Source organism: Schistocerca nitens, chromosome 11 (assembly GCF_023898315.1).
Source record: "Schistocerca nitens isolate TAMUIC-IGC-003100 chromosome 11, iqSchNite1.1, whole genome shotgun sequence".
Taxonomy (NCBI): Eukaryota; Metazoa; Arthropoda; class Insecta; order Orthoptera; family Acrididae; genus Schistocerca; species Schistocerca nitens.
This window is the reverse complement of record NC_064624.1, coordinates 144647777-144661368: the sequence shown is the minus strand read 5'-3', so window position 1 is coordinate 144661368 and position 13592 is coordinate 144647777. Positions and strand designations below refer to the sequence as shown.

Sequence of the window (13592 nt, the reverse complement as noted above, 5' to 3'; positions counted from 1 at the left end):
TGTTCAGAACAAAAATCCAGCACTATCGGACTTAACTGCAGCGGTCATCAGTCCCCTAGAACTTAAAACTACTTAAACCTAACTAACCTAAGGACATGACACACATCCATGCCCGAGGCAGGATTCGAACCTGCTACCGTAGCGGTCGCGCGGCTCCAGAACGTAGCGCCTAGAACCGCTCGGCCACTCCGGCCGGCCCGTGAAGAGGAATCCACAAAGTGTCACGAAATAAGCAATGCCACCAACTTACCTTGGTTTATACTATATACGATACGCCGCCCTTTTGACTCGAATAAATTGTTTTTGGAGGTTATGATCTATGCCTAATATTTCCAATAAAGATTTTGCTACCTACGAATAAACCTGCGATTGCAGTCCATATATTCCGGATTATATCCCGATATATTTTGATCCTCAGGATGCCAGAAACTCATCCTTATCAGTTTCTGACGCTCCATATTTAGAGCGTGAGAACATCAGTCGGTTTGACCGAAGAAAACCAGCTCATCTGAACTTCACCGATTGTCGTCCGATGTCTGTACGTTCGGGAGAGAAGACGTGCCGTAGTGTGACGGCGCACGCAGCGGCGGACTGATTTGAAAAGATCGGCCGGCCGCCTCCGGCCGACGTCGGTCGTCGGCGGAGTCCACCGACACCGGAGCCACCGCGGGCGCCGCCTGACATGGTACGCGGGTGCGTGCGGTGCGTAGCGGGGCCCGCCCCCGCACGGCCTGCGCGGCGGTGCCTCGCACTGCCGATGGCACCAGCGCCGCTCTGGAAACATGTTTTCGAGGTGACGTAAAATACTGTCCAACTTCCAGCGTGCTGGAGCAGCTCGGGTCAGCAACTTCCGTTACTCAGTAGAACCAGAAAAACCAGTCCGAGTTGCAAATTTTTACCCCTCACTCATTCGATGAATCATCATTACCATTTTCAAATCATAACACATCCGAAAATTGTATTTCCGAAAACGCCAAAAATATGCAATGGTCAGTGCATACAGATAACTTATCTGTACGCACTGTAAATGTTCATTGCACATTTTTTTTACTTCTTCGGTAATGCCATTTTCGACTATGTTATGGTGATTTAAAAATGAGTCTCGGCCCGAAACTAGTCATCGAATGAGTAAGAAGTAAAAATTTGCAACTTGGACTCGTTTTTCCATTCCACTGGTAAAATGTTTTCCGAAGTGACACAGCACTGACCTGCAATGCTTTACGTGCTTTAAGGGATTAAATATTTGTCTGCTATAAAAGAGTAATAAATTAGAAACTTAACGGGCCGGCCGGAGTAGCCAAGCGGTTCTAGGCGCTACAGTTTGGAGCCGCGCGAGCGCTGCAGTCGCAGCTTCGAATCCTGCCTCGAGCATGGATGTGTGTGATGTCATTAGGTTAGTTAGGTTTACGTAGTTCTAAGTTCTAGGGGACTGATGACCTTAGAAGTTAAGTCCCGTAGTGCTCAGAGACATTTGAACCATTTTTTAAAAACTTAACAATTCATTCATAGCATTCAGTAAAAATACAAGGTAGCTGATCTTTTCCCAGTGTCTACATAACACGCCTCCATCTGTTTGTAACCCTCGCGCGATCCTAGATTTTTGAGCGGAGTTTCTAAAACTTTGAATCGTTAGGCGAATACTGATGTCTTTTGGAATTCAACCACCCATCACTTTTCGAGAAAAGCAGGGAACGGTTGACGCTCGGTGTTTTCTTTTGTTTGCATATTTCATTGTTTTGATTCTATGTATCACGAAACTAAGAGAGAAAAATTTTTCAGTGTTTGTTCGATTTCTACTTTATTACAGGACGTAATAGGAACGATAAACCGACAATCGGTTACTTCAGAAACAGGTTAGTTTGAGCGCTTTTCAAATTCAGGTTAAACTGGAGTGGAAAAAATTTATACAGCCGCAAACCGGTTGTTTCAGCGATACACGTCCATCTGCTCGATACAATTTGAAACGAAACTCGTCCGACCAGGCAACATGCTTCCAGCCATAAACAGTCCAAAGGCCTTCGGCTCCGGAAGCCCATATCGATGACGTTTCGCAGAATGATTCGCACGCTGACACTTGCTGCTGGCCCAGCATTGAAAGCTGCAGCAATTTGCGGAAGAGTCGGACGTCTGTCACGTTGGACGATTCTCTTCAGTCGTCGTCGGTCCCGTTCTTGCAGGATCTTTTTCCGGCCGCAGCGATGTCGCAGATCTGACGTTTTACCGGAGTCCTCATATTCACAGTACACTCCTGAAATGGTCGTACGGGAAAATCCGCACTTCACCATTACCTCGGAGATGCTGTGTCCCATCGCTCGTGCGCCGACTGTAACATCGCGTACAAACTCACTTAAATATTGATAATCTGCAATTGTAGCAGCAGTACCCGGTCTAATACATGCGCCAGACACTTGTTACTTATATAAGCGTTGCCAACCGCAGCGCCGTATTCTGCCTGTTTACATATCTCTGTATTTAAATACGTGTGCCTATACTAGTGACTTTGGCGCGTCAGTCTAAGACAACAGGTGTCTGGCGCACTTGTCAAATAGGTTACTACTGCTAGAATGGCAGTTTATCAAGATGTAAGTGAGTTTGAACGTCGTGTTATAGTCGGCCTACTTGCGTCTCCGAGGTAGCGATGGAGTGGAGATCTGCGCGTACGACAATTTTCACAAGTATACTGTATCAGGAATCCGGTAAAACATCAAACGGAGCCGTGACGCATGTGGCCTTCCACAACAGAAACCGCGAGCGACCGTAGGAACTATTCGAGACGAACCATCGTCGTTTAATGACCGTGTCGGCAGACGGTGGAACGAACACAGCACAGTTCAGGGCAACAGCGTTCTACGATTATCGTTCCACGATTGTTGTTGAACGATAATGGCAACAGTCGCAACAAGGAGAACGTACCTTAAGGAAGAACAATCGTTTACACACCGTGGGCAAGTCGATCTTCGCAACACGCTGTAATCGTCAGTTGAAAATTTCATATTACTCGAGGAAGTCGACAAAAGCGACACCATCGGTATATTGTCATTCAGTGCGTGTTTTCGAGACCCGCATCGTGGTTTGCGGTCTACTGACGGCAACCTAAACACACCCGGGCATCTCGAGTTCCTCAGATGTGCTGCCGCCGCAGCTACTGGGGGACATACGGCAACCAGTGTTTCATCATCGTGACCCCCGCTTTCTCACGTCTGGCGGCGGAGCCTCTGGAGAGAACACTTGGAAAGCACTGGAACGGTCGTTCAGAAAACGCGAAATGGTCTGCTCACTCGCCAAACTTAACACTACCATGATATCATCTGTGGCAAAAATTAAAACAAGCATTCTATTAGAAACAGCAATGACTGCCAAAGGCACGAAATGCCTTACAACACGGGCCTGTGCTGGCGGTAACTCCAGATGTATCTCAACGTGCAGTAATATTTCTCGAAAATCATTTTATAGGGATGCTCGTTATCAACGTGATGAGCACTTTGACAGCCGTGATAATAAACAGACGACAGTATGTGAGAAAATGTTTCTTTGGAATTTTTTGGTAAGGTCTTATGGGAACACATTGGAGAGCTGATCGGTCCCTAAGACTACACACTACTTAATCTAACTTAAACTAACTTGCACTGCTGAAAATACACACTGCCATGTCCGAGGGAGGATTCGAACCTCCGAGGGGGGGAGCCGCACGGACCGTGACAAGGCGTCCTAGACCGCGTGGCTACCCAGTGCGGCCCGTATGTGAGTTCGGGTTTGCTTACATTTGGTATAATAGGGCATACATTTGTGGAACCTGTACTCCTAACGATGGGCAGTGGTTTGCGGGTACGTATTCTGGTGAGTCACAGAGAATGTTTAGAATACATCGAGATATTGAAGCGAGTGTGATTTTTAAAAAATACGATGATATACTTTTTTTTAACGGCGTCCGAATGCGCTTGAACAGACGAGTACAGGGATATGGAGATTGTTGACTTTGGAGTTGAGCCGGCCGGAGTGGCCGCGCGGTTCTAGGCGCTACAGTCTGGAGCCGAGCGACCGCTACGGTCGCAGGTTCGAATCCTGCCTCGGGCATGGATGTGTGTGATGTCCTTAGGTTAGTTAGGTTTAATTAGTTCTAAGTTCTAGGCGACTGATGACCTCAGAAGTTAAGTCGCATGGTGCTCAGAGCCACTTGAACCATTTGATTTTGGAGTTGAAACTTTTCGCAAAATAATCCGAGAAATGTTCTAAGACTGAAAGGGAAGTCGGCCGGAGTCGGCTATTGCCTTTAAACACGCTCATGGTAGGCTACTTGTTTGTGTAAGCATGTTGACTGTTTACTCGTCTGCATTGCGGGACCAGCAGGAACTGTGTCTTTTGTCGGCAGGTCATTTCCGCTGTAAGGCTCCTCGCACGCTGACGAGGAGAAGTTGGACGTGCCACTTCTGTACGGCGAATGCCGAAGAAATGCTGTCGAAACGGCAGGGACGGCCATCCCGATCGACGCTGCCCGTCGCGTGAGGCACTCGCACGAATTACGAGGCCAGCAGCGCGAGCGGGCAGTTCCGGCGCCAGGCGGGGGGCGGCGGCGAGGGCTGCGGCCGACGCAGCTCACGAGGGAGCCGTCCTCGCTGCGGCGGCTGTTCAGTCCGCGGTGTGTCGTGCCGAGGAACGCTGGATCGGCCAGGCGAGTGTCATCCGCATCTCGCATCGGTACAAATTCCACCCTCGTCGTCTGTCACAGCATCAGCCGCCCGCAGGACGTGATTTCGAACGTCGGTGCAGAATTCTGCCGCTTTGCTCTGCGGTCCCAGGGACGCGACACTGCGATTTTCCAACGTGTTACCCCTTTACCGAGGAAGCGACGCTCACGAACGGCAGTAATGTAGATTTACGTAACGTGCACTGCTGGCCAGCTCAAAGCCCACGCTGGCCCCGTCACGCACAGCACCGACGACCGTGGAGCGTAAACGCGTGGTGCGGCGCCATAGGAAACTCCACCGTGAGTTCTCACGTCATCGCAGGGGTGCTAAATAAGCACCCTTCTCCACGAACACCCCTTCTCCTGGAAGACGGACCACCGGATAAGAGTCAGCGTACGTGGTTCCGACACGACGGCTGCCCAGCGCGGTCATCCGATAGGAAGCAGTGCTGCACTACAGTTGCCTGCCGCTCTCGACTGCTCATCTCTGAGGGCAGCGCTGGAAGGTGCAGCCTGTCACGGAGCCCCAGTCACACCAGGCTGTGTGCGCCGTCGCATCCCCACAGTAGGCTACGACGTGACATCCAGTCTACTTTGTATCTGTTCATCTTTCTCTCGAACGGCGATTGCAAGTCTGCAGTCGATGGTAAACAATTCGAGCACGTAGTTAAGTAAGGTGTAAGGCTCGTTTCACACTGGGACACTTGTGACGGTCACTGATAGAGATACATTCGTTTGAATTGGAGCGTTCACAACGGGACACTGCACTGACCCACCGAGTCACGGTGACCCAGCAGTGACTCACCCTCGCCACATGTGACGGACACCGACACTGTTCGCTGCGGTCACCGCCGGACATGCATTAACCTGTATTGGAGTGTTCACACTGGGACACCGACCACAGACACAGCGGTGCAGAGCTGCCAACAGACAGGCAGCCGTTGCTGAGCCCAGTGGTTCTCCACACAGTGCAGCCATCAGTTTCGAGTTCATCAACACAGAAGATTTTACAAGTCAAGTGGAAAGTCGTCCCGTTATTTGGGATATGAAAAGCGATGACTACAGTAACAAAGTCATGAAAATGAAAGCGTGGCAAGAAATTATTACGAAGTTTGTGCCTGATTTCGATGAAAAGAGCGTAGATGAAAGGAACAAAATTGGTAAGTTCTATATTCTGTTTTCACTTTAATACCGTATTTTTCGGACCACAAGAAGAGCGAAATATATCTTCTACCCCTGTACAAGGCTAGGAGGTTAATAACCTACAAGGAGAATGCTATCCCTCACCCCTTTTCTTTTGCATTACCAATAGCAAGTGTACTGTTATGCAGTCTCAATGCGAGAAGAATGGACAAAATGGATGAGCGCAGAAACCATGTACTCACCCCTACATGGCGAATGAAAGTAAAATAAAATAAATAGTTTTATTTCAACATTTTCATAACAAAATGAAGGGTACGTCTTTTCGTAGTGTAATAAGGCGCTCCGCCTTGTGGTCCGAAAAATGCAGTTAAAATATTATTCAAAACAACAATAATTTACGCATATGTTGTTACCATAATAATGAATTTTATTTATTTACCATAATACTATTGACTTACAAGTTTTTGACACCCGAATGAGAACAGTGCTCGTGCTCTGTCCTGTTCAATTAGGTACACACAACTGTAATACAAAAAAGTGCATTGTAATTACAATTTTAATTGCAAGTTTTAATCAGTTCAGTGAAGGCAACAGTATTGTTTGTTACAGTTAACATGGTGATAATTGAACACTGCACATTTGAAATACAATTCCAATGAACATTTAGGCCTAACGACATTAATGTCCACATAACATTTCTAGCACTTAGATTTTTTGCAGCTGCCATGGCACTTCGCCTTCAGGGCTGATGAAGTAGTTTGCGAGATCTTCTCTAATACCGTTCGCAATATTTCCTCCACGGACCACGCAAAGTGACATGTCCTGCAATCCCTGAATAGTTAACGTATCCTCAAACTGTATTCCATCACGATCACGCACAAAGTTATGGAGGAGGCAACATGTCTTCACAATAAACTCCGCCAAATCTAGTTTAACATCCAGTGGTCGATAGAAAATGCGCCACTTGTTTGCAAGAATTCCAAAAGTACACTCGATGTACCTTCTAGCTCTGCACAGTCTATAGTTGAACACACGTTTTTTAATGTCTAAATACTTTCCACCATAAGGGCGCAAAATGAATTTTGACAATCCGAAACCTTCATCTCCTACTAACATGAATGGCATAGGTCTTTCAAACGATAATGACAGTTGTCTACCATCTTGTAGTTTATTATTTAACACTGTATTACGAAACACAGTTCAGTCGGACGATTTCCCATATGCTCCAACGTCTATAAATAAGAATTTGTACGTCGAATCACAAACAGCTAACAACAGAATGGAAAAATAGTTCTTATAATTATAGTAGAGTGAACCACTGGAAGTGGGTTTTACAATTCTGATGTGCTTCCCGTCCACTGCACCCACACAATGAGGAAAGTTGGCCCTCTTATGGAATCCTTCAGCTGAGGCAAGCCATAGATCTTTCGAGAGGTCGGGAAAACATTTTGACTTCATTTTACGCCATATGGCAGAGCAAACGTCTCGTATAATATACGAGATGGTTGATACTCCAATTCTGTACTGAAAATGTAAGTCCATCATGGATGATCCGGCCCCCAAGTACCTGTAAAAAAAAGATAAAGCATATCGAGCAAAACTACAAAATTATGCAGGTTACACACAAGCATACACACGCACGCACACGTAGACATTATAGATAACCAGCTGAAACACCCGGCAACTATAATTTTAATAAATGTTAATAATTGTACTATGCCTATAACTTTCGCGCAAGTGACAAAGTTTCATCGCAATCGGATGAACGGTACGGCTGCGCATAAAATACGAACAAAACCAAACAAACATTCATTTTTATATATTAGATATTACAATACTATGGTGGTTTTTGTTTGTTGCAGGGACAATCCTTCAAAGGAAATGGAAGAGCTTAAGGGCCAGTTATACCAGAGAGTTATTAAGGCAAAAAACAGAAAAGAGTGGTTCTGCAGCAAGTGGTAGGAAGAAGTGTATACCTACTTCGATCAGCTGCGATTCCTAACAACTGACTGTAAGAACACTACTTCTAGTATTGACAATGATGATGATGAAGACAGAAATGAGTTTGATGAAGGAGAAAATTTAGAGCAGGAGGCACGTGAAAAAACTGCTGAGCGACGGCAAAAAAGGCCACGTGAAAAGAAGAGTCTTGAAGAAGAAGATATCGTATATAACATTTTGAAGGAAAAGTACGCCAGAAAAGACAATTCATCACAGCAAGCCGACGACGATAGCTTGTTTATGCAGTCTTTAGTACCTGAATTAAAAAAATTACCCAGTCATGCCTGATTGAAAGTGAAATCAGATTTGATGTATGTCATTATTAATGCCCAACAATATTACAGCGCTTCTGCTCGAAGAGGAAGCAAATAGGATTTGCGCCGGTACCAAATTACGCTACGGGGGATCCGCATCACGACCGTGCACATCATGGAACAGTTCAAGGCTACTCTGGAGGACAGTCGAGGTTGTCCGATCAGTTGCCAGCTGTGTGCTCGCCAGCGGCCTCCGAGTACAGTGACGAGTCCTTAATATACTTTTCAACAGCACAGGCAGAGAAACAATGAACTTAAAACTATCAGTGAAAGTTTTACAATATTTTGTAACGTATATTAATACCAGTTAAAATCTGTAAAATGTGCTTTCAATAAAATAAAGTAATACTACAGTACCTACCTTAATGTAAGAGCAAGCTTTTCCTGTGGTGGGATAGCCTTCCTTAGTATAGTGTCTTTTCCTGTGATTGCTTCTTTCATATTTTCTAGTAGTTCATCAAATGAAGTTTCTGACATTCGAAAATACTGAAAAAACTTCTTCTCAGATTGTCTCAGATCGTCATAAAGGGTGTAACACAATCCTTTCTCCAGCCGATCACGTAGCAGTGGATGTATGTGTAATGAACGTTTTGTCTTCATTCTCCTCCTCATTACAAGTACTAACAACAGTTCCTCGTCGCTCGAGTCCATTTCACCAACTAGTCAGTTGGCAACAGCCGCAGTGTGGGACACCAGTGACCCAGGAGTGTTCGCCACAGTCACCGGTGACCGTCACAAGTGTCCCAGTGTGAAACGAGCCTAAAATTCCAGGTTTCCACGGCGCTAGCGGAAACAATCATTCGTTGAGGCAGCGACAAAGGTCTTACGGCTGCAAGGGAAGGAGAATTAACGTAAAAGTCAACGCAGCTTCCACATCACTACCATCTGGGTTTGTGAATGTACCCACAGTCAGTAATGTGTCACTATGCAGCTATGGTACCAGTTTCGTGATTTTGTAGATAGCGTGCTGGCCTTCAGTGACATCGCGGAATATAGGCGGACGACCGGGTTGCGAGTCGTCCAACAACGTATGTGTAACGTACGTAAGAAAATGAATAATTTGAGCAGTGCTGGTTGAGCGAGGTTTGCCATCGAGCAGCGTTATACAGGATTAGGAAAAAACGTTTGACCAACGGTGTAGGACGAATAGATAGTGTGAAACATAGGAATTTTAGCAACTGAGGGTCGCAACAGCGTATTTTAGGCTCTTCAGCAACGTAACCGAAATCTGTCATATGGGCGTCTTTACTCAAAATGAAAGGTAATTCACAGAAAATGTATGCCTAAACACAGTCTTTGGATTAACCAGTCTTCACGGTGAGAACAAGATAAAGTTAAAGCATCTCATTTCCATGTATCGTACTTAACTGACGTACCACACAGCACTTCTTTCGAAATGAAAACAATCACATGATCATGTTTCATGTGTTAAAAACGTCAAAGTAAACGAAAATGAGCTACCTCTTAAATAAGGTAAGTATGTCGTAGTTACTGTTCAATCTGACCACCGTTTTCATGCTGCCAGAGCGTCGTAAATAAACTACGATCGCTATTAGCCAAAATTAGCTACGTTATGTGTATTCACTTAAAACTAAGGGACACCAGTTCTGTCAAAAGACAGGCCGTAGAGACGAGAACGTTCAGCAGTAGCTTGTACCGGCACGGCGGCTGTTGTCTTAGCGCTGAGAGACTGCAGAGGATACCGGAGACTTGTTTACGTTTTCGGCATGTCGACATCGATACCTTCTTTCGCAGCACGGCTGCAGTCGGCTGGATAAATTTGCTATTCAGATTTAACGCGGAAGAACACCGAGAGCGTGTGTCACAAGAATGCCGCTGTGAGAAACTCCGTTCCCAGTTGTAACGGAATGTTCGGTCCACAACTCTTTTCGCAGCATTTTATAAATTGCACGCCTTTGTAATTGTACGCATATATTTTGCTGATGGCCTGAAAACCTAAGAACTGAGGAGAAATGTAATTCCGGTGATGGGTCGACCAAACGTTTAGCTTCTGAGAATGATCGATTATGGAAAATATTATCACTTATATCATTTTTCAGTGACGAATACGACGGTTACTTTCTGTAGGGATGAATGGTCACTTTCGCGATTCGCTTTCCATGTCTCCGTACAAGATTTACGCACTGTCTCACGGCAATAAATCGTTATCGCTGCCATGTGAAGAAACCGGTGGTCGACCGTCACATGACATGTGTGAATGCAGACATGATAATTATGAAGCCAGAGGGTGATATTTTTTATATCTCTACCGTTACAATTATTGAACTATTTTTATAAGCAGACAGAGGGCATAAAGGAGCACATGCGAACATGACGCCAGCAGCGGTTAGTGGAAGTCAGTATCGTTTTCAGTGAAGAAAACGATACCTAATTTCGTTTGGGAAGAAAGATAACTTTTGCGAGTTTGTCTGTGAAGGCATAACACTAAATGTGGGTTTATGTAGCCTAGTCCCAGTTATGTGCGCTCCATCGACGTAATTTATCATGTACAAGTTTACTCGCTTATTACTGTGCTAAATCCAAAGTCTGGCTGGTGGTTGTGCGTTTATTATCATTTCTTCCTGTTTCCATTTACGTCAGCAGACAGCCATTACTCGCGATAAACTGCCGACATGTTGGAGCGCTGGCACCAACAATGAATCGCTGTACGGACGGAGCTCCGTGGACTGCAGGAGACGGAGGAATAACGGAAACATAAAGTCAGATTCTCCATTACTGCCATCTGAAGGTCCGATTAAACGTTTCAGAATCAATACACCGTCAGTATGCGAACCGAAGATGGTTTTACTATTTCGTGCTTGTGGCGGAACACTGGCCGACGACGCGTTTGGAAGTCGTTAAGTGATGTATGTGTAACGTATGTCAAAAGTAGGAGTAACTTGAGCAGTGCAGATTGAGCAAGGCTTGCCATCGAGTACCGTTACAAATGCCGGACATACGACGTGACAGGAGTGCTAACCGCATTTTCAGCAGTTCAACACTTAGCATTTGACAAAATCGAATATGCTTCAAAACTGCAAAATGATGGATTGCTGTGGTATCGACTTTCACATTTAATATACAGTAGCAAAACCGGCATCTGAAACCGCATTGCGAGAATCGATACGAAAGTGTTCACATAACGAACCGGAAATGGTACTCGGAGATCGGTTAATGAAAACCACATTTGCTAACCATAATTAGTACTTTGAAGTACGTTTCATATTCTCGTTGGCGCAATTAAAGTGAATATCCACCTATCGTTCCTTTTCCAGAACGGGAAGACAGACAAAAAAAATATTTTTACACTCCACATTCCTCCTCCGTTCTACAATTACAGCTGTATTTGAAATCGTATCATAACTCCTATTTCCAGTATTATACTCTATAGATTGTCCTTCATGGTTGTGTGACAGAATGGCGCCCAAAAGACGTATTAGCCTTTTCTGCACTGTTTATGTCTTTGTAATATCTTATTATTTATTTCACTGTTCAACACTGCAAGTCGCATACAGCCATCTGTCGGCCAGCGGCTACACTGCATCCTCCGCAACTGCTTTCTGCATCGCGAGGCGCCAACAGAATGTGTCTTTCCGTATCGCTGGTTCGGCGCAAATCACGTATTTTCGTGAAACAAAACAGAGCATCCGTACGTCGAAATCTGTTGCCTGTTAGCATGAAAGAAGGTAACGTCAAATAACTGTGAGCGGGCAAGACTGCCACGTCAGAGAGACAGGCGGCTGCGGTTTCAAATCCGCCTCCGCGCTGTGCCAGAGGGTATCTATCGTATAACGCAGAGAGGCGGTGCGGTCTGAACTACAGATTGCCTTCGTTCTCGAGCAAAGCCGTGGGAAGCGCTATGAAATAAGTATGTATTAAAACCATGAAATAAGTTTATGTTTTGTTTTGCTTTTTAAGAGAATGGAAATAAACAAACCCTTCTTTTCATGTGATTTTCCAACACTACACAGATTATAATTGTTCAAAGAGGAAGGAAAAAAATTATCTGGTATCACGTTGACCGTACTCCCTACAAAGACTAATTTTCAGCAACTTAAAATAATACGTTTTATTTCTTTTTTTGTTGGGTACTTCTAAAAACATAGCACCATTCGTGGCATGGGGTAACAAGAAGCATAATCTATAAGGTATGACGCTGGAAGAAACGCTATCTTCAGAGAAGGACGTCGTGAGTCACGTGTTGGGAGCGACCGGCTGTCCTGCGGATCTTGAGACAGAAAATCTGAACAGCAGCGTGAGGCAAAGGCCGGACAGTTTCTGTTACGTAGGAAGAGTATCGAGTAATGTGTGGGCGGCGGTACGGCACTCTCTGGACAGATTAAAATAGACCTAACTGATCACTGATTGGGACACGGTACAAGGCAAGCACCTCATAACTGGCAGGGTACGCGAAATTGAGCTGTGGGCAGAGTTTCAAACATTAGTTCGTTGCCCCAAGCAGGGAGAGACTCGAGTGTTTCACTTAAACAGAAACAAGGATTGACCTTTGTCTTTTTCGTAGATTAAGTTTTGCGTGTATATTACACATATATTTTATGCACCAATTACTACTGGAGGTGTACCCCGTAAAAGCTGCCCAAGTTTCAAATGTAGACGTATTTTGCTCGAAGCTGAGTGTTGAGTGACGAAATACGGTAACTAACGAGTAAGTACCTGGTAAAAAGTATAATGTAAAACTGTTAATAATCATAGTGGTGGTGGTGGTTAGTGTTTAACGTCCCGTCGACAACGAGGTCATTAGAGACGGAGCGCAAGCTCGGGTTAGGGAAGGATTGGGAAGGAAATCGGCCGTGCCCTTTCAAAGGAACCATCCCGGCATTTGCCTGAAATGATTTAGGGAAATCACTGTTAATAATCATAGCGGTTGTAAAGTATTATACAGCGCGTTCAATTTGATTCTGTTGATACCAAGAAAAAGATACTGATGTTCCAAAGTGAAAAAATAGCGAAATCATCGATAAAGAGAAATGAATATACGTGGCGAAACACGTCACGCGTCGTCAACGGAGACAAGGGTTCCATGTGACGTCACACGTCGGTGTGTGCTGCTGCTGTTCGGTTCCTCTGTCTCTAAACGCGCCTCAGCCGCTGTGGTCGCCATTGAGATTTCACGAACGACTTAGCTGTCACTACAGCCCTATGATGGAACACATTTGTAGCTAAGTCTTTGCATTTTGTGGTTGTTTATCGTTTTTGCCGCCAAAATTGCAACATTCATTCACACTATGCGTTACGTAATTCGGTTCTCTCTTTTACTAAATATTCAGTTTATAATGTTACAGATGAATTCCTGGTACAGATAATTACAAAATCTTTTTGTGTCGCAACAGGAAATGCTCTGGCTTGAGGAACTGTTTCCTGGATGATTGCATGCTAGAAGATAGACTGCTATCTCGTGTGGGTATTTTGCTCGTACTTTACCTAAGAAA

General features: G+C 45.0%; 1 protein-coding gene across 3 annotated transcripts in view; it reads left to right on the top strand.

Moving 5' to 3' along the window:
• Positions 1 to 13592, top strand: part of LOC126212829 (uncharacterized) — a 269408-nt gene that overhangs the window by 78761 nt on the left and 177055 nt on the right. For 2 of the 3 annotated variants that reach the window (XM_049940240.1, XM_049940239.1), the window contains exons 2-3: positions 4370 to 5844; positions 7690 to 8498. In XM_049940240.1, coding sequence (XP_049796197.1) covers positions 4439 to 5359 — 921 coding nt within the window. In that variant the 5' untranslated portion in view covers positions 4370 to 4438 and the 3' untranslated portion in view covers positions 5360 to 5844; positions 7690 to 8498. Of the gene's footprint in view, positions 1 to 1451; positions 5845 to 7689; positions 8499 to 13592 lie in introns of those variants that run through there. The other variant, XM_049940241.1, reaches the window with a different exon arrangement.